The sequence below is a fragment of the Lonchura striata genome, chromosome 7 (genome assembly GCF_050655825.1).
Source record: "Lonchura striata isolate lonStrDom1 chromosome 7, ASM5065582v1, whole genome shotgun sequence".
NCBI classification, from domain to species: Eukaryota; Metazoa; Chordata; class Aves; order Passeriformes; family Estrildidae; genus Lonchura; species Lonchura striata.
In genome coordinates, this window is record NC_140709.1 from 37,152,280 (window position 1) to 37,173,018 (window position 20,739).

Genomic DNA, 20,739 nt, shown 5'->3' on the forward strand with positions numbered 1-20,739 from the left:
TGTCCTACCATTGCATAGAGGAGCTATCCCAAGACCTGGAGGCTCACAGGCAGGATGAACCAGACCTGGGATGCACAGCCATCCTATGCATGCCTCAAAGGTTTGGTGACAGCAGCCAATTATGAAAGCAAGCGTAGCCCCGGCAAATAGACTGCACAAAACTGCAGAAATACAGATTTTATGACACTGACCTGTGCAGTCTTGTTTTCTGCATGCCCCCTTTGCCCTTTGCAGTCACCCGAGGCATTAATCCTGCCCTGACACCCTCAAGGTTACAGCCTCAAGGACTACTTGCACATATCAGAGAAGGAGGATCTGGAGTGATAAAATAAACAGTCTCCAGGTCACGGAGAAGAATGTGGCCATTCCTCAAAGGCTATGTGAGGCAGGGATGGTGCAGTACCATCGCACCAGGTGTCCCCAGGGCTTTCAGCATCATCCATGTCATCTGAGTGTTGGATGGAGGATGCTGCTTAGGAGTCTGAGCAGCTTAGTTTATATTCCCTAAGATCCCTGGATGCCTCAGTGCTGCTGGGAGCCCTCACTGATGCTCTCCTCCCTTCAGAAGACATTTTCTGCCACACCCAGACTGCTGCATGCTGTAACATGGCCAAGGGAGAGGGGCACCCTAATCAGAGGGATATGTCTGTGATAGGTGCAATCCACCGTCCCCCAAACTGTGAGGAGGCTCGGTGTACCAGCCAGTCCAGGTGAAGTGTGTGCTGTAAAGTCAGCATCGAGCATTGACTGTGATGTAATGCCTGGGCAGGAGATGTTTTGTGCAGATTTTGGCATTAGTATCCCTGGCAGAGGCAAATGATAGCAGAGGGCTGCCAGCTGGAGGATCTGCATCCTCATTCCCTGCAATTCCTCTCCTCTCTGTGCTTCTAAGTGACAAATCTGGTGAGGAAGCCTCCTGCAGGCAAATGTCAGTTATGTGTGTCTGGGAAGATGAATTCAGGAAAGCACAGGAAGTACATTGTCACATAGTCATGGAATGGTTTGGACTGGAAAGACCTTTACAGCCTAGCTTGTTCTACCCCCCTGCCAGGGCAGAGACACCTTCCACTAGATCAGGTTGTTCTAAATCCCACCTACCCTGGCTGTGAACACTTCCAGGGATGGGACAGCCACAGCTTCTCTGGACAACTGGTACCAGGACCTCGTCACCCTCACTTCCTAACATCCTAAGATCATGCATGAGCATATCAGAGACAGCCAGAGCTCCTCTTCCTCTGTGCTGAGGCCCTCCATGGAAATATGTGAGGAATTGGGTGCTGCTGCTGTCTTGTTTTGCAGGAGCCCTGCAGTTCCAGTCTCTTTGCGCTTCTCTATTCTGCACCTCCTTAACCACTCTCTTTCTGTGGATACAAATCTGGCAGTCATTTCTGCTCTTACAAGCTTTCATCAGTGGTTTATATCATAAGGATTAGGGTTTTTTTTTCCCCAGTTACTGCAAATTTCTGTCAGGCACCACACAGCTTCTTTCTTGCAGATTTGACATAGGACGGTCCCTGCTTTGCTATGAGGTGATTTCATGTGGCGAATCGTGGAAGAGGCAGGCTTTGTCCTAGGAGCACTATGGTATGGTGTCCTCTTACTTCTGGAGGTGCACTGACAGAGTATCTTGCTGCCTCAAGTCATTGCCACCATGGAGGAGAGAGCTGTCCCTGACTCAGGGGAGGGTGGGAGGAAGCACACTGCTGCCTTCGCACCCCGCTGTGTAATTTTGGAGGGAAGCAGGATCTAAATCTCCATACTGTTTATCTTGCTTTCCCTTGGGAATAAGAAGGACAGCTGATCCTGAGTCTAGCTAGGTTACATGTCTTAGCAGCCTGGTTCAAATTCAGCATGAGAGTCTGTGGGGCTTGCAGGGGACTTGTACCACCAGATCCTGCAGGGATGCTGGTTTTGGGGCACAAAGCTGCTGTCACGTGCCAGCAGCTCAATGCTGCTGTATCCAGAGAGGGCTGGAGGGTGCATGGACAGCATTCCTGTGGGGCTGGTTGGTGTCCCAGCTGGCATGCTTTCTGCTGCTGGGTGGGAAGATGTTTTGCCCACCTCTCTTTGTTGATGCTGGAACCTTGCACCCTCCTCTGAAGCCATTCGCAGTGGAAAGGGTGAAGGGTGGGAAGCAAGACACTCGTGGGATGCAGGGAAGGTGACAGCCAGCTCCAACAGTCAGGTAGCAACCGTCTTCCTCCTCCTTGTCCCAGAGTGTGTGATCCCCTTCCCCTCCCAGCCTGGAGCAGGACGCAGCCTTGGCAGTGTTGCGGGAAAGCAGCAGAGCTCCATTGCGTTGCCTCTGCCAGCTCTAATCATGTTCTCTTGCATGTGCCCAGGTTTGGATGCCAGTCCCCCGGCCAGTACTCATGAACTCACCATTCCCAATGATGTAAGTAAATCCAAGTGCTTCCTTGGCACGTCCGTGTGTGCGTGTGTGTATACACATACATGTTTATATATACATGCATATATCTATGTATAATGTGCAGCCATTTGGCTTTGTTAAATATATTTAGAGATGCCCCTTCCCCATGTTTCCTCATCCATGTGCAGTCCGTTGGGGATCAGCCTGCAGCACAAAGTGCCCATTGGACTTCAATCCGTTGGTAGCTTGCCTAGGTACAGTCCTTAATGTTCCATTTTCTTTTCCAAGTGCGCTCAATGCTCATGAAACATGCCCAGTTGACAGCAGTGGGAAAGGGAGAGAGCTCCATGCCACCCCTGATTAAACTCTTAATTGCTTAATCAGGCTGTGGCAGGTCTGAGATGATGTTCCAGCTCAAGGGTAGTGACAGGATAGGGTGCTGGGGAAGAGGAGGTAAGAAATTGACATTTCTGATGCCACCAAGTGCCACACGAGTGTCTGAAGGACAGTGTGTCTCATCTTAGTACTGCTGGCTGGCAGCTGTGGGGTCTGACAGGTGGAAGCTTTCTGGTAACATGGGTGCTGGACTGGATATTTGCTGGGACAAGGCTGGAGCCATGCTGGGCAAGGAGAAGGTGGGATGGAGAGCACGACACAGCCAGCACCTGGACCCATGAGCCTCACTTGCTTCTGGACTGGTTTCTATGGATTAAGACCCAGTCTGTGCTCAAATCAGGATGAGGGCAAGTGGAGGGATGACATCCAATCTCTGTTCCTATCTCCATCACTGACCAGCACCTTCAGCCCATCCTCTTCAGGATCCTCTGGATGGGGCCTGGCAGCTGTTGCTCCTTCTTCCTGCTGTTCACCAGCAGCTGGCAGTGCCCTGGAAGGGCAGCAATCCTGGCTGCAGCTGCTGGGCACCTCTGCCAAGACTTCTGTCCACCCAAGAGACATGACAGTGCAAGAGCCTGTGAGCACCTGCTGACTGAAACCCTTGGAGATGCTTTGCCCTGGGCCAAATCACCACAGGAGGGATCTTCAGAGGAGACAGCGGGGGCTGATCCCAGATCTGCTCCACCCAGCAAGGATACCTCTCCAGGAGGCTGCAGGGAGCTCAGCAAGCACTCCTGAAGTTCCAGCAGCCACATCTGCTGAGCATGGAGGACTGTAGCAATGAAGGCATCTTCAGAAATATAAAGAGACCCCTTGAAAAAGAACTCACATGGCAGGAAAGGATACCTGGAGACCTCTGAGAACTCAGGAGCACTTGGAGTATTCACTCACCAGAGACCCAGCTCTCACCACACCTGGGAGATATTAGATGCTATCACCTGCATCTTGGAAAAACTCCTTCTTAGATCTCCTCATTGTTGTGTCAAAGGCTTTTAAACACCCACTGCCACCCTCTCAGGAAGCAGAGGACAGGTTTGGGTTCCTTTAAGAGTGAGCAGGTGTGTTTTAGTGATATAACTTGGAATTGTGCTACAGTGGAACGAAATTGGATGATACCTATCTTGCTGCTCCTCTGACTGTCAGAAACTTGAATGCTGTTCAACTTGAGTGTAGCTGAGCATCTGCCTAAACACTTTTGCTCCTCAGGTCTCTCCAGTAGATTTTCATTTGGTGAAGCATCTTGCAGTTATTTCTGTGCTGTGAAGACCAGGATGGGCTGAACATCCCCCCACAGATCCTGGGACAGTGGATACCCTTCCAGTGTATATTCAGTTGCATATAGGATAAACTACCATGGCAGCCCCATGGTCTGATCAAAGATCAGGGAGTATTTGGAGGAGTAATCATCTTTAGAGGAGTATTCATCTGTGCAGAAATCCAGCAGCTGCCAAGATGAACATTCTGTGTATAAAATGCTCTTGGAAAAGAGCTTAAATGGCCAAAAAGGGCATACAGAGCACTTCATGCCTGTGTCGGTCAAGCTTGGTACGTGTTACCAAGATTTGGAGATGCTTTGAGGGAGATGCACAAACAAGCAAAGACCATTGAAGAAATTCAAGCCACTGAGGATCATTGAGGAAATTCAAGTCTCCATCTGGCTCCAATTTTTTCAAAAGAGTATGAAAGGTGTAATTTTACACAGAGTCCACCTTTTCTATGGGTGTCACAGCTGTATGGTGCTCTCTTGTGCCTGTTGGCAAGCCACTGGATTGCACCAAAAGAGCTAGAGGGGGTAGCAGAGGCACTGAGGGCGTCCCAGTGGCATCAAAGAAATGTGGGATGGGATCACTGCACCAGGTGATGAGGGGGTTCCTGGGGCTGGCCTTTCCCCAGATACAGCAGCAGGCTTGTTTCCTTCTAGTAATGTGTCCAAACCACCTTTGGGTTTGCTGTGACTGGCAAGGGGATAAATACTTGCAAAACATTGTCCATTCATTAAACTATGAAAATTATTATTACTGAAATGAGCCCTCTTTGAAGCCCTCTGAGGTGCTGAGCACCATGTGCAGATAGTGGAGCTTCTTCCCCACAAGGAGCAGAGCAGGGGTCTGGATGTGTCCTTGGAGGACCATGCTCACGTGCTGGTAGGAATCACCCTGGGCTGTCCCTCTCCTGTTTTCATGAGCATTAAGGTCACGCTTGTCCCAGGTGTGCTCACATCCTGCTGGTGACTGCCAGAGCTGCCGCTTCTCAGACATTCCTTCCGTGCTTTCTTTCCTAGCTAATAGGCTGCATAATTGGACGCCAAGGGACCAAAATCAATGAAATTCGGCAGATGTCAGGAGCGCAGATCAAAATCGCCAACGCCACGGAAGGCTCATCGGAGCGCCAGATTACCATCACAGGAACCCCTGCAAACATCAGCCTTGCGCAGTACCTCATCAATGCCAGGTGAGACCCCTGCTGACCTCCACCACCTCCCACCACGGCCGATGCAGTCCCACCACGGCCGGTCCCGTCCCGCCAGCATGCTAGGAGCAACCCACTCTCCCAGTGCCATGGGCCAGCAAGGGCTTCCCGTGGCCAGCTGGGATGGACGGTGTCTTGCTGAGACCTCTGAGCAGGGACCAGACATCGCCAGCAGGACATCTGGCCTCAGCTGGCACTTTGGCTGGGGACCGGGAGCCACCATGCTGCTGGTGGAGTGGCCACAGGTTGTGCTGGGTGTCTGCCTTCGCTCCACCCTCGCTCAAGGATTTTGCTCACAGGTGGGCAAAGTTGCCACTGTCTTTCCCGTGGATGAGGCAGGGGACGGGGACAGGAACAGATCTGAGCCACTGGCAGGGAGGCGTCACTCGGGGCCCGCTTGCTGGGATCCCAGCATCGCTTACTGCCTCTTCTGCGTGCTTCCAGGCCTCCAAAAGGCTTTCCTCCATTCAGTGAAAACAACCAGTCCAATAAACGTGAGACATGGGAGCAGCCTGACCGCTTCCTTTTCATCATGAAAAGCTTGGCATAGCAGGACTTCAGAGGGGCCAAGGTTCCCAGCACTGCTGCTGTCTGGGGAGAGACGTAGCCCATCTATGGGGCCATGCATGGGCCTGCAAGGGGAGCATGCAGGGGAGGCGTAGCTGCAGAGATGATCTGGGGACCTGCTCCATGCAGGCAGTCAGCTGTGTCCCGGGGGCTCACTCAGACCTGTTTGCCTGTGTCTGTGGACTCATGGGGAGCGAGTTTAAGGGGATACAGGACTTTTTGGTAGCTTTGCACCCACCTGGCAGAGCCACTCAAATGGGCCCATCCGCCGGGCAGGATTGATGCCGTGCCAACCCGCCACCAGCCCTGGATGCACAAAGGAGGGAGGCTGCTGACAGGGCCTCGAGGACAGGGGGCTGCTGGCGGTGACTTACACTTGTTGGGGTGTGGGCTGGAAGCACCAATGAGGTCTGTATGTGCTTTCTCCTCCTTGCACCCAACCCACCCAAGCCTCGACCCACAGCTGACCCTGGCCATCCCATCCTGCCCTGCTACCCTGCTGCCCATGCCCGTGGCACCTCATCCCCTGCTTGGGTGAGGGACAGCGCCAGCCCCTACCTGCTGGCATGGCTGAGTGGCTTCCCTGCAGATCCTTGCCAATCCCCCCCCACTCCCTGAGACAAGAGAGAGAAAGAAAAGAAAAAGAAGTTGCTCAGTTCCTGGGAAGGGCTGGCTGAGCTGTCCCTGTGCAGAGGTGACCTGGTGGGGTGGCAGGATGGGTCTCTGCCTCTCCCATAATTTCCAAACCAGAGCAAAACAAAACAGCCAGGGGAGCTAGCACAGCATCCTGTGCCCCGTGGGAGGGATGCTGCTGAAAAAGAAGCTGTGCTCTGGGATGACTCCTGCCAGCACCTCTGGTGGGTGACACCCCTGCCACAACCTGGCCACAGTAAGGAGAAGGGAAGGCAGCCAGCCATTGCGCTGGCTCTCTGCTCCAGCCCCCCATGCCCTCCTCGGAGGATTGCCAGGCCACCCAGTGATGCTCTGCCCACTCAGTGTACGCGGGATCTGGGCAAGAGCAGGAGCACTGCCCCACAGGTCTTCATTTTCTTTTCTGCTCCAGTGATTAAGCTCTTGTTTTTTTTGTCTCCCCCCCACCCCTCTCTCTGCCCCTGTCTATTCTAGGCTGACGTCTGAGGTCACTGGAATGGGCGCACTCTAATTTCCACCCACCATCCTCCACTCCGCACCACCCGACCCTCTCCAGCCACCGGCACTCCACCCAGCCTGTACTGCCTGTACATTTACCGTCTTCCCTTTGCCTCCACAGATACTCCTTGTTTTATTAACAAATATAAACAGGCGCGTATGCACACACTGGAACGTTTCTTTACAAGCTCTTTACTCTGTGCTCCTGAATCTGCTCCCAAACTCTTTGGTTATGGTCCTTGTTTTCAACGTTAGGATGTTAATTCTTCATCTGCTTTCTGGGGAAAAGGGAGGGGGGAGGGGGGCGTTGGTTTCATTGGTTTTTTTCTCTCACTGGCAAGACTTCAGGAGCTAGCGGGGTCTCTAGTGTCAGTCTACCATAGCTACCTATACGTTTGAGTTGACATTGCCGGTACATTCTGTAGCATATGGACATAATGATGCCACCCAGAGCTGTGTGTGTTTCGGACGACTTAATTTTTCTCACCCTCCTTCCTTTGGTGCTTCCCCTTGCTTGTCCTGGCTCACCTTCACCACCTCAGGCCCCTGCCCTTAGAGTAAGGGCGTACTTTTCACCCTGTGTTATTTGGGAATCAGAAGCCAAGTAAGGGTTCAACCCGCAGGCTTCTCTCTTGGAACATGGCATGGTCCAGACAAGCCCGTTTTCCTACTAAACTAAGGGAATCACACACACACAGATACACACAAATGCTCTTTTTTTTTTTTAAACTAACAAGCACCTGGAAGTGGGAAGAACTCAGCTGTAAGGGATTCACACCCCCAGGGGCCTTTGAAAGCACTCTTTTGTCAGTCCCCCACAAGCAAAACCTCAGGAAGCTCTGTGAGCCAGCTGTGTTTGTTGTTTGTGTTCAATAAATGTCTCTGCAGCTCTGGTACTGATGGGCTCCGACTGTTCTTCTCCCGGGTCGCCCCAACAATGCCAGCCCCATCCTTCCCTCTGCATCCTTCCACACCTTTTTAGCAACTTGGAGGGAAGGTGGAGGTTTTATGCAAGAGTTCTCCATTTTTTTATTATCATCATCATTATTACTGGTATTACTATTATTATCTATTATCAGCATCATACATTTTTTTTTGTTTCATTTTTTTAGAGAAATGTACTTCCAATGCACTTCCTGAGTGATTCCATGCTTTCTGTTTTTCTTTTTTTTTTTTTTTTTTCTAAGGAGTGAGTATTTGGCTTGCATAATCCTTTGGTTTTCCCTGAGATTAATTTATAAATTACGGTGTGACAAGCATCATCTCTCACTGCCCCCTTGTCTGGACGGATCTGCCATGTGTGTGTCCCACACCCTTTCCCAAGACCATCTCTCTGCCCAGCCCTGCCTTCTGCTTCCAGGCTTTTCTTCTTTCTCCTGCCTTTCCATCAGGGAATCGCGCGTTTTTCCTCTGTTAATTCCTGACTGTCCCTTTTCCCAGATTGCAAATGAGGGGACCATGATGCATCATGTCCCCAGACAGCTGAAGCAGCCACACAGGACATTTTTGCACTGTACTACGTGGGAAATATATTGTTTTTCGAGATGAGCCCCAAGACTTCTTGGGCCTTTCCCTCTCTTTGACCCTCAGTACCAGCAGGCACCACTGGCAGTTTCCCACCCTTCTCCTGCCAGGATGCTGGGCCACTTCTCCTCTTGTCTCCAGCACTGCCTTGCTCAGCACTCACACAGGCTGTGTCAGGGATCCCAGGCATCAGTGGAGTCAAGGATGGGCAGGGGGTTTTGGGCTCCAGCAGGGAGCTGGTGGGGATGAGAGCACAGCCCAGGAGCCCAGAAAGGTGAAGGTGGTGCCGCTGAGCATCAGGGTTTGCTCTGGCCAGGCGTCCTGAAACCTTGCATGCTCAACTCTCCAAAGCACTCCAAGCTTTTATGGTTTAAAGGTGCTCCCAGAGCCTCCATAAGGTGCTTTGCTGCTGTCTCCAACCCACTGCCCTGCTCTCCTTGGCACTTTGGGTTCTACTGTGCCTTTTGGGTGGTGCAGCAGCCACACAGGCTCACGATCATCCCCTGGTTCTCCATCCAGAGTAGCACAGGTGCTGTGTGGAGTGCTGAGGGGCTCAGGTGGAGCCAGCAGCCTTTGCTGTCACCTGCCCCATGTATTTGTGCTGATGCTGAGGACGGAGGGAGGCAGGCACCCAACAGGACCTCCTCCAAGTCCCAACTGGCCAGCAAAGCACAGAATCACCTGCCAAGTCAGTTGTTGGCAAGGGGCACTCCTCATCTTCTCCTGTTCCTCATTCTGCTTTAGAACAAGTGCTTTATCTGTTGGAAGAATAAAATATCTGTGTTTGAGATCCCGTGAAAATAACAACTCCAGCGGCCTGGGGGGTGAGCCATGGCAAAGGCTTCACGTCCCACTGTCACCACCCTCCATAGCAGCCTGGAGTGCTGTGCCCTTGGAGAGGGATCATGTATGGAGGAAGCCAGCCCAACCTGCCATTCCTAGCTCCTCTGTGGGACTGCAGGACATGCTGGAGCATGAGGAGAGCTTCTTCACGAGGAGAATATGGAGGCACAGCAGCAGCAGAATCATGTTGACCAAGACTTGAGAAATCCATCCCAGGCCAACAAGGACACCTGGGGAAGGCCAGGGAGTGTGACAGCATTGTGGACATGGAAATGACTTTGCACAGTGCCTGCAGATCACGGCTGCCCTGAATTCCTCTGCTCTGTATATGTGCTCCCTGTGCCGTTCCCCACCTCCACTGAGACAGTGCTGCCAAAAATAGCAAATGCCAGGTTGGGTCTGCCAGATGCAGCTGAGCTCAGAGGCTGCTGGAGAGGGGGAGCAGACTGCAGCAATACCTCTGCACCATCCCCACGCCAGCGAACCTACAGATAAGATCCCCTCTGGGTACCATCCCCATCCAAACCTGCTGCTAGGCATCCATCACCCAGGCAGGCTGCAGGAAAGTCACCCCAGGGATCAGTGGCAGAAGAGGCTGGATATGAGTATTGCTCTGGCGTCAGGCAGGTGTCCAAGACGTTGTGTCAAGGCTTGTGCTGCCACAAGGATCTGTGCTTATGGGAGTGCTCCAGGGAATGCTGGATATGGCCACAGGGAACAAGGGACAGTTCAAGCAGTAGCAGTCACCTGGGTCACCTCACAGGAGCACTGCACAGTCATAGAATCCTAGAATGTCTTCAGCTGGAAGGGATCCACAAGGATCATTGAGTTTAGCTCCTGACACTGCACAGGACAACCTGAAGCATCCCTTGTCCTGGCATTCCCTTTGACTTCACAGCTTTTCTTTGGGGGGTCGCATTGCCAAGCTTATTTTGCAAATTGAAAAAGGAAAAAAAAAAAAAAAGAAACTGCATTGTTATGTGGGAATCACTTATCCATCATCATCTGGGCTTGAGCGAGGTTTGGAGAAAAAGGTGTTGAAACCATTGTAGCATCTCCTGGGAGCATGTTGATATCTACAAGGATGACAACAAAATCACAAGGAATGTATCAAATTCAGCTTTGATTTCCTTAGGATGACTCAAAAGGAGATTTGCTATTTTCTTCAGAAGGAGCCTCAATGTTTTGCTTCGATTTGTGATAGGTCTTGGCTTTCCATTTTAGATGAACTTAAAATACTGTGATGATACATCCACAGCCATGCCATTGGGAAAAAAATCTCTAGTATTACAGTGACTATTCAGAACAAGGTGTATGTCCCAGTTAATCAACAGAATAGCTTTAGTACATTGCTTTTCTCTCCCAAAACAATACAATGTTATCCAGCCAGAATGATTTAACATTTCTGGAAGCAACCAACTCAGTCAAACTCTTTAGGAATGAGTTATTTAGGGGGATGTTTGACTTTGACTGGAAGCTATTGGTCCAATGCTTCCTCCTGCCCCTGGCGTGAGGGGCCAGTTAAGGTCTGTGCTCAGCCCTTTGGCCTCAGCTGAAGGTCCCCACTCCCCATGCATATCCGTGTCGTGCTCCCAAAATTGTTTGGAGTATTGTTTTGTTCATTTTTTGCCCCTAGACTGTATTTGGAAATCTAGTACAGACTAAGGCTGAAAAAAATAGACTATTTCCCCTAAGGGAAAGTGACTTTCACTGGGGAGACTCTTTAAATTTCATAGTCTCTTTGAGCTGTTATTCCAGCATTTGTTGTTGTATCCATGCTAGTCACTTTAAATTATATTAATTCTCAGTTTATGCATTAGCAAGGGTAATCTCCTGGCTCCAGTACGGGCAGAGTTAGAGTTTCTGGGGGATCTCTGCGTGGTGTGGCAGGGATGGATGCTTAATCCCATTTTCTCCTTGGCCACAGGGATGGAAGGCATCTCCCCTAGCCCTGCCTGGCTGCAGCCCCCTCCCCGGGGGTAGCCGAGCCCCGGTCCTGGGCGCCCTCCGACTGGGCACTAGATGTCCCTATTGCCCAGCTTTTCATGGATGCTTTCACAGCCACGCCGGGATGTGGGCGGCACTGGGATGTCCAGTGCTTCCAAGCCCTTGGTCCGATGCGTGCAGAGGGCATCCCACGCTGCTGGAAAGGGAGTGGACTTTTATGTGTGTGTCCATTACACTGGTGACGGGCAGTGACACCCCTCGAGCGGGTGACAGGCACCGTGCCCCTCTGCAGGACCTTCATGAAGCCAGTCCCCATGGGTGAGGATGTGTGTCGAGCATCTCCTTGGCCACGGGTGGCACGAGTCACCCCCTTATGCTGGCCCGAGCCCACTCTGGCTGGCAGAAGGACAAGGTTTTGCTGGGTAGGTCCAGTGGGTCTCCATGCCTGTGGTGCCCAGGGAGGCATTCCCAAGCTGGCTGCTCTGTGCCTTGGCTGGCAACAGGAGCCTCTGCAGCTGCTGGAATGACTTGCAGAAAGGTCATGGTCTCCGTGCAGTCCCCCTGCTCCCACGCTGGATGTTACAGGGAGCAGGGACTCTGCTGAGAGAGTATTTTTGCTTTCCCTTCAAAAGGAATGCAGCTGCAGATCCTGATCTGCTGCGCTGTGCAGCAAGCCCCAAGCCCTTGTCCAAAGGGTAACGTGACAGGGACTTTTAGGAAGTACTGAATGTACCAGATGTGCAGCTCCCTCCACCCTGATGTGCAGCCCTCCTTCCACTCTGCCCCAGCGCCCTTATCCTGCAAAGAGGAAGATAACACTGCAGATCACTCTGAAGGCATCCCAGAGATCAAATAAAGCCAAGTTCAAAGCCAGACCGGCTCTGGATTCCCACCCTTGTGTTTAGGCAGTTTAACCACAGCAAGGTCTCTTCCCAGAAATTATGATCAAGTCCACTCTGCACAAGGAGAAGAAAACTAGCCAGGGGATGGGGATGAGGATGGAGCAGCAGGAGGAGGCTTTGGGTGTGACCCCCATCCTGAACTGCAGGACTGTGGCTGATTTAGGACACATGTGCTGTTTCCAGAAGGAATTGCTTTGATCCCAAAAAGACAGGCTGGGATGTGTATGAGGACTGGAATATTAGAAGCACACTTGGAGCACTGTGTCCTGGTTCCTTGCAGGCAGTGTCACTTTTTGTCCCTGGAGAAAGCCTGTGACTGAGAGAATTTGTGTCTGGGTCAAATGGGATGAGTGGTGCTTGTCTTTGGAACTTCTCTGGGTTTTGTTGTGTCCAATGGGACTGGGTGGCACAGGATGCCCCACGGGAGCGTGGGCACATTGAGGGTGTGAGATCCTCTGTGCAAGTGTGGCAAGATGGGCCAGCAGCCAGCTGGCAGCATGGCTAGACACACAGAGCACCGAAGGATGGGGCAGCATTGCACCGGAACTGAGGATTGCGTGCACAGCTTGGGATCAAACCACAACAGATATCCAAGAGGATTTCCCCGTGCAAAGAGGAGCAGGACATAATGTGCTCACCCAAAAGCAGTCAATCAGCAGTGTGGAGAGTTTTTTGGTGGGAGGACATTGCCGTGACGCAACCTGACACTGCTGCTGCAGCTGCTGATGTGGTTTCCCCAAGGGATGGTCCTCCGTGCTGCCCAACACGCAGCCATGCTCCCACATTTCTTACAGGAGCACCACAGAGGAACTGTCAGTAAAAAGCCAGTTAAAAATGCAAACCCAGAGAAACTGCCATCTCTCTGCTTAAAACAAATTTTCGGTTGCAGACTAAAATTTATTCTTGTTGCAAGTAGACCTCCCCTTGACATATTTTGGGCTGGAGTGTGATTTCCAGAGGCAGGGTGGTGCGGTGCAGTACCAGGCAGAGGTTGTAGGGAATGTGTGCCCTTCCCCAGTGCTCCTCTCTCAGCTTCCCATCACCCCCAGCACAGCTGTGCCCTTGCTCATCACCCCCAAATCTTACTGATGGGGTCCAGCAGAGCCAGCTCTCCAGTCACCATCCCTGCAGCCATGGGTTTGTAGAGCAGAGAAAGGGCAGATCCTCAGCCTGGCAACAGCCTCAGTGTGTTCAGATTACTTCTCTGAAGCTCCCAAAAGGCTGCTCTCAGCCCTCAGTGAGAGCTGTGAGGCAAATGCAGCACACCGGGCAACCAGCTGGGTTCACCTGGCAGCCCAGCTCATGCTGGATGTGTTTGGTGTGAGCTCCCATGGGAAAAAAGGGAGATTTGTTGTGGTGTGGCAGAGCTCTGTGTGATCATGGCTTGGCTTTTTGTGGTGTGGGTGATTTCAGCATCACACTGGAGAGTTGCTCAGGGTGTTGAAGCAGACTCACATCCTTGTAGCCTGAAAGGCCAGGAGGCACCGGTACCAGAGCCTTGGCTGAGCCCTGACCATCTTCCTTGCTTGCCCCCTAGCTCTGCAGATCCTGACCTCCACGGGAGGAACACCTTCACCGCCTGACCTGGTGCCAGTGGCTGATGTTGAGCCCCCTCCAAAGATGCTGCCAGCTTCCTGCGAGCTTCTCCCGCTCCTTCGTGGCACCCTTGGGGCAACTGCCTGAACCCCCCACCCATGTCTGCCCAGACCCTGCTCCCTCAGCCGAGGCACGGGGCAGCAGCGGGCTCGGGGGCTGGGGCAGCAGCTCTCCAAAGGACAGCAGCTTGCAGCGAGTGTGCAGAGGTACCCACTGCGAGCCAGCACTTCCCACCACCCTTATCTGCGCTTCCTCATCAGCCCTCCTGCCCCTGCCGCTTTGCGATGTATTTCGTGGCTTATCCGTGTCATTGCAATAAAGCTTTCATTGCTTGAGGTGCCCTCCATGGTGAGTGGAATGAGGCTGGGGAGCCACGGTTCGGACAATGAGACACCCACAGGGAGAGAGGTGAGGTGCTGGGGGTACCTCCGTAGCACAAAAGTCTCAATGGCCCCCGAATGGTTAACAGGGAAATTCAGCCCGTGAAGCAAACCGTGGTTTGGAAAATGGGCCTCAGAGCCCTGGCTCCACTCAGCATGAGGAAATGATCCCACATGGGAGAAGGCCTGCCAGGAGGGAGGGGGAACGGGACAGGGGGAACGCTGCAAAGAGAATCCAGAGCGTTCCCAAAAGGCGGTGACAACCGGGATTCATTATCCATCAGGGGACGTGTTTATAGCAAGCATGAGTCGCTGCTGGGCCCCGGGAGCAGCCCAGCAATCCAGGGGCTGCTAGCGATCCAGATGTTGTACAGGTTTCCCATCCAGCCCCACACAATGGCAGCTCTCAAACACACCCCACCAGCCCACCACATGCCAGCCCTGCTGGACCTTGGAGTAGCCCTGGTGCTATTTTTGGACACATTGGAGCATGGTTTTCCTCTGGCATAATTCCTTTCTACTTGAGAACAGAAGCCAGAGTGCTGTCCCAGCTCTGCATGTTGCCCTGGTGCTGTGAGGGTCTCCATCTCCAGCCCATCCAACCCTGGGCTTGACACACATCCAGGAGAGGCCAGCACTGCTGGCCCAGACCTCTGCCTTATGTGGAAACAAAGGCAGAAAATGCTGTATTAACCTTTTTTCTCCATCTGGAATTATAATTTCTGAGTGCACCTCACCCCTTTCTCCCATTTGGCCCTGCAAAGGGGCTGTGGCAGCCAGGGCAGTTCACCCTTCTCTACACCCTTGCTTAACCCCAGGGACCAGCAGCCCCAAATCTCTGTGGAACCTGGCAGTCATCCTCCCCTTGTTTGTGCCACCTCTAACATGCCCTTGGCTGGGGTGCCCTGCCTTGCTTCCTGACAAGCCAACCACAACATACAGCTCCAGGCCTGGCACCCAGTTTTGACTAAAAACCAGATTTTCTGGGTTCCTCCTGCCCAGGAATTGGTTGTATGCTTTCACTTGGAGAAAAGCCCCTATTGCTGTTCCCATCCCCTTCCCAGAGCAGCACACCATGGAGAACATCCAAAGTGAGGTGTCACCGACTGAGAGCAATGCTCTGGGAAGCATGGCTCAGGGCTCCTTTTCCCCCTCCCCGCAAGCCCTGGGCCATCCATGAAGCACCTTCATTAGCCTTTGCTGAGCTGGGAGACTTTCCCAGAGTCAGAACCAGCTCCAGGTGGGAGCAGCCCCGGGGAAGGAGTCAGTGGGGCTGTGTGCGCAAACAACCCCAAAGGTTATTGTGTCCACATCCCTGCCCAGGCTTGAGAGGTGGGATGCAGAGGGATGTGAACCATCTGAACGCCCTGGCTTAACCTCTGCAGGACTCATCAGCTGCAAGAGAAAGCTTCTGTGCCCCACTGGAGGCATTGAAGGGTGCAGAGGCTCCACAGCCCCGTTCATTGTATCCAGCCCTTTGTGCTGGCTGCAGCTCCATGGCTTCCAGCTGAGAGAGTGAGTGTTTGGAGATTAAAACAGCCTGTTTACCTTTGGTTGTGCCTCTAAAAATAATAAACTTGTGGTGGGGAGATGCTTATCTTTACACCCTGCTGGGATTCCCCTGGCTCCAGGTTGTGGTAGAATCTGCTGCATGGAGCAGAAGAAATAGGCTTGAGGAGAGCAATCCTAGAACCATGGAGTGGTTTGGTTTAGAACAGACCTTAAAGATCATCTCATTCCACCCCCCTGCTATGGGCAGGGACACCTTCCACTATCCCAGGTTGCTCCAAGCCCCGTCCTGCCTGGCCTTGAACACTTCCAGGGGCAGCTAAGCTTCTCTGAGCACCCTGTGCCAGGGCCTCAGCACCCTCACAGGAAAGGATTCCTTCCATATCCAACAAAAAATTATTTTCAGTGTAAAGTCATTCTGCCATCTCTATGGCTGGGTGGTTTGCATTTGCTTCTCATTGTCTGTGAAAGATCCAAGAACAATCAGCACTGCTTAGAGTGGGCTGAGAAGGCATTCTTGACAGGAAGGATGGCTGACTTGTTTCATCCTTCTAGGAAAAGGCTGCAGCTGGATCTTGCTCTGGTGTGGAGGGAGCTGGGCTGCATGCCTTGCTGCATCACAGCACTGCTCTGGAAGGGCACAGACACACCCGGAGCCTGGACAGCCGCTGGGGTGGTAAAAATAACGAGTATGAACGCGCATGCTTAATAAAAATGGGAGCAGAAACAGCCTGGAAGGGGGCTGCTGGGAACCTCTGGGAGTTTGCTAGACACTTGCAAGCTCCTGGGCTGTGGAAAACTACAGAAAGGATCCGGCTGGCTCTGTGCTGCACTGTGCCAGGAAGCCAGCTGAGATATGCAGAGGGCAGCCAGCAAGGAAGATGCTTGTTCTGTCCTTCCCAAGCCTTTTGGATTGATGCTTTGGTTTGATGCCTGCATCCACAAGCATGCAGAGGGGGGCTGCATCCTCTGCAGAGGAAAAGCAGGTTTTCAACCTGTGCAGCTTGTTCCTTCAAAGTTTGGTGATGCAGGCTGGGCTCTGGGAGTGTGGGGCTGGGTGGAACCAGCCCTTGCAGTCCCCCCAGCTGGAGACAGGGCTGTGTCTGGCGGCTGCTCTGCTGTTCCTCAAGCGCCTGGGGCCTGCCTTCTCAGGGAACGTGTGCCCAGCCTGGCAGGCGCACTCTGCTTCCTGGGAATCACCCAAGCCACGCCTTTTATCGCAGAAGAGTGGAAAATATTCCCTGCTCAGCTGCTGATAGGGTTAGTGTGTGGTTTTCCACCCATTTTTCCTGGATGTGCTCCACAAGAGGGTGTTCCTCTGTCCCCTGTCCCTCCAGTCGTGTCCCCAGGGCTGAAGGTGGCATGTCCCAGGGTGCTGCCTTTTCTCCATGAACAGGAAGACAGTGCAGGTGCTGCTGATCTTTCTGGTTTGAGCCAGTTTTGTTCCCAAACAGTGATGCTCCCAACTCCCTAAACCCCATGCTTTGGGCTATTTCTATTTTCTGAGTGTAAAATGGAGGCAGGGGAGAAGTCCTGGAAGTGAAGCTTGGCGCCCAGTTTCACACCTCCACTGTGGGACAGAGGAAGAGAGTGCGACTCTTGAACTGTGAGGTACCCCAAATGTGTGACATCCTGGCATCCCGTGGCTCCCCTATGAGTTGAAAATCCCTGCAAGTGCTGGGGTGGCCCAGGAAAAGGATCCTGAAAGCATTATCTCCTCTCCTCCAGCTCCCATGCCATATCCACAACCTCCCTCTCATCGACACTCTCATATCCCTAAGAAACCGAGCCAAGCTTTCCCACAGACCCAGACAGCTATTAGGGAAATATTATTACCAGATGGTTTGGTTTTTTCCATAAGAACAGAGGCCAGAGTGAAGTAATAGGGAAAACATTAACCCAGCACACACCATGCTGGATATGGGGCATGGATTGGCTGCTGGAGCCATGCTGTGTCCCGGCTGTACCAGCATGGAAGGGGTCCGCAGAGTGGGCTGGAGGGGGATACTCACACCCTCTATGAGCTGGATGGATGGGAGCTGGAAATCCCTGCTGGAGTGGTGGTGACCCCCCGAGGTGGCTTGGGAAGCGAAGAGTGTATCCCCAAACGGCGCTGGAAGGGAGGGAAGGCTCCTCCCGGCCAGCTCGGACACAGCTGGCAAACAGCACAGCAGGGAGGTTGCTGCTGGGTCAGCAGATCAGAGAAGCGCCATGTCCCAGCTGGGCTCCGTCTTCTGGGGTGGTTTCGAGCCCTTACCAAGGAAAGGGTGCCAAGGGGGCGCTTCGTAGGACTGTCAAGGGTTTTGGAAGATGGGTTTGTCGCTGTCGAGGCAGGACGGGAGTGAGGAGACTCACTTAGAAGGTTGCTGAGAGTAAAACTCCAGTTTATTCAAAATACACCACTCTTTTACACAGAGCTTCACGAGGACCAACTCCATTGGTCCTGAAGTGAAAATAACCTACACCATTGGTGCAGAGTACCTGACACACAGTGATAGAACTGAACAATAAGCAATGTGAAAAACAAGAGAGATAAAGAATTATTTACATTCTTTTCCAACTCTTTCCCAGGCTTCTGCCTGGCTGGAAACTCTCTGTTTCTCTCTTTGACTTGAATCTGAGACCCACATGAGTTGTCTCTTCCACGGGGTGTTTTTGCAGGTGGGTGGGTGCCAGACCCCCCTCTGGTGCTACCTTGGCCTGCTCTGCCATGGTGAGATTCTCCCAAGGCACCCCTGGGAGAGGGGATGTTTTCCTGCTCAGAGGGGTTTCTCCGTTGCCTCCTCCTGCAGAGATCCACTGTGGAAAGCTGAATTATCATGTGCAGAAGACCCACAAGCCACGTTCTTTCCAGTGGGGTTTGTGGTTGGTGCAGCACTGGGCTCTCAGCACGGTTGCTTCTGCGGCACAGGACTGAGCACAGAGATGGGAGGACACTGGGATGGAGGCTGGGACAGAGAGCTTGGGGTCCTACAGCCAGTCTGGGGAACTGCAGCCCCTAGTAACCAGACACATGGAAATATCCATCATCCCAAACATTTCCATCACTGTGTGCCCACATCCCAAGGAGTGGGGGGAAGGTGAAAAAGATGACTCAGGCAGTTGGCAGGGCACTGGTGTGCTATGTGTGGTAACAACCAGGGAAATTTTTGTGTTCCCTAATTGGGGCATCTTCCAGCACCATCTGAGGGGACAAAGTAGCTCTAGCTGCAACCTGGCACTCGGTCCTTCTCTGCTTTCCAAAGCACCCTTTGGTTCTGTATGTACTAATGGGTTCAATCCTGGCTTTTTCCGTGGGAATTAATTTCAGCTCCTTTCCATATTTCCTATGGAAGCAGCGTTTTCCATTTCCAAGCGGATTTGATTAAAGGGAAGAAAAGGTTAAATTGAAGAGTTACTATCAGAAAAACAGAGCAAACTCCCTCTTTTCTCAATCTCTGGGAGGAGAAAAAGCAAAAATTTTGTCCCAAGTGCACTTTTTTTTTTCCAGCACCCAGTTTTGTCTGGAATTGGACAGAAAGTTTAGTGTAGTGCTGTGATCTGGGACTGGGGAAGGAGAGCACCCATTCCCTGGGGTACTTAGGCACCCTGGAGGGGCTTCCCTTGCCCATCTTCATAGCACTCCAAAGGCAGGCTGATAGATGGAGGAGGTTCCCTGCTCTTGCCAGGGGGACAGAGCCATAGGGCTCAATTTTGCTGGCTTATTGGAAGAGGAAAGGGACAGGAGCATCCTTCACAGGCATGTGTTGGATTTCGAGACACAATGGCATGCTGCTAGTCCCACTGACTTGGGAGCGGATTTGTTTCCTGCAAAACTAGCTCACACTCTTCCAAAGAAACAGCTATTCAATCTCCTGAAGACACTGCTGTCTGTTGTCCGTGGTTTAGCACCACAGGCCTGGAAAAGACAATTATTTAAAATGCTTTGGAAGCTGGACACTGCTGCAGTCCGGCCATCTGGTGAGATGCTCCTGGGACATCGTGCCTGAAGACAGCCCTGGGGGTGCCAGGCCTGGGTTCCAGGCAGGGATGGGGTCCCCAGTGGGGTGGGATGAGCTTCCCAGGGCATATGGGGTCTGACAGGCTGCAGCTGCTCAGGGCCTCGTACAGTCAGCAGGCGCCTTGCACAGCCCATACCACGATCATGAAATCTTTGCTGACGCAGCCAGCTGGCCTCCAGCTTTCTCCAGCTCTGCAGAGCTGCTACCAAGAGGGGTTTGCTTTTCCCTGCCCACAGGGAGGAAGAGGTCAGCTCTTCATCTGCTTGGGATAATCCCCTGTGTGGGAGGAGGAGAGAGGAAGGGAGAATGCTAAAAGGGAATTACTCTGCTGAGATGATGCATGAAGACAGATCCATTCTCAGCAGCCCCTTTCTGGGAGCTCTTGGCTGGTTTTCAAAATCCCAGGAGAGTTCCCTTGTAGGAGCCTGAGGAGGTGTGCTGGAAAGCCAGATCAGGTCAGATCCTCATGAAGTGTCAGACAGCAGGACTTGTCCCTGGACGTGCTTGCTCTCTGGGACGGCATCTTCAGTAGGTTTGAGATGTTGTGAACATTTGCCTTGCAGTGCCCTCATCTCCTGGTGCCACATGTGCAGCCCAGCAAAGCCCACACACCTCAGTGCCAGGGTAGTTGGTTGGACTTGATCATCCTTGATGGTCCCTTCCAACTCAGCTTCTTCTGTGATTCTGTAAATTCATGTAGGAGTGAAAAAAGGGTGCCTGAAGTGTTTTGGGTTCACGAGGTTTCAGTTCAGCACAGCCTGAAGATTATTTTCCACTGGTTTTGGATGCTGTTTATCCAAAGAATGTATCTGCCTGTGTAGAGTGGACAGGGTCCTCCACTGCCTTAACTTGTAATCAGTGAAGCTTCTGGGTTCTTCTGAGTTGTCTCAAATTGGGACATTTCCAACAGCCAAACCTGCAATGTTTCCAACTGACTATCCCCACAGAGATGCTGTCAGAGGACAGGCAGGGTGACAGAGGTGGCAGCAGCCCTGCATGGTCCCACAGTGTGGCAAGTCTCCTGCTGCCTTTATGCCACCAGCCTGGGTGCACCTTTGTGCCAGCTGGGTTTGTGCTGTTGACTC

The 20,739-nt window shown here is 52.5% G+C and overlaps 1 protein-coding gene across 38 annotated transcripts in view; it reads left to right on the top strand.

Moving 5' to 3' along the window:
• The window catches only part of PCBP3 (poly(rC) binding protein 3), a 54,920-nt gene extending 40,823 nt beyond the window's left edge, over nucleotides 1-14,097 (top strand). For 19 of the 38 annotated variants that reach the window (XR_014956623.1, XM_085584704.1, XM_085584709.1 and 16 more), the window contains 3 exons: nucleotides 2,343-2,395; nucleotides 5,049-5,218; nucleotides 6,929-7,126. Coding sequence is in view for 36 of the 38 variants with exons in the window: in XM_085584704.1 (XP_085440830.1) it covers nucleotides 2,343-2,395; nucleotides 5,049-5,218; nucleotides 6,929-6,965 (260 nt within the window). In the remaining 2 variants the exon portion in view is untranslated. Of the gene's footprint in view, nucleotides 1-2,342; nucleotides 2,396-5,048; nucleotides 5,219-6,928; nucleotides 7,127-13,705 lie in introns of those variants that run through there. The other 19 variants (XM_085584699.1, XM_085584700.1, XM_085584703.1 and 16 more) reach the window with 3 other exon arrangements.
• Nucleotides 14,098-20,739: the final 6,642 nt, after the last annotated feature.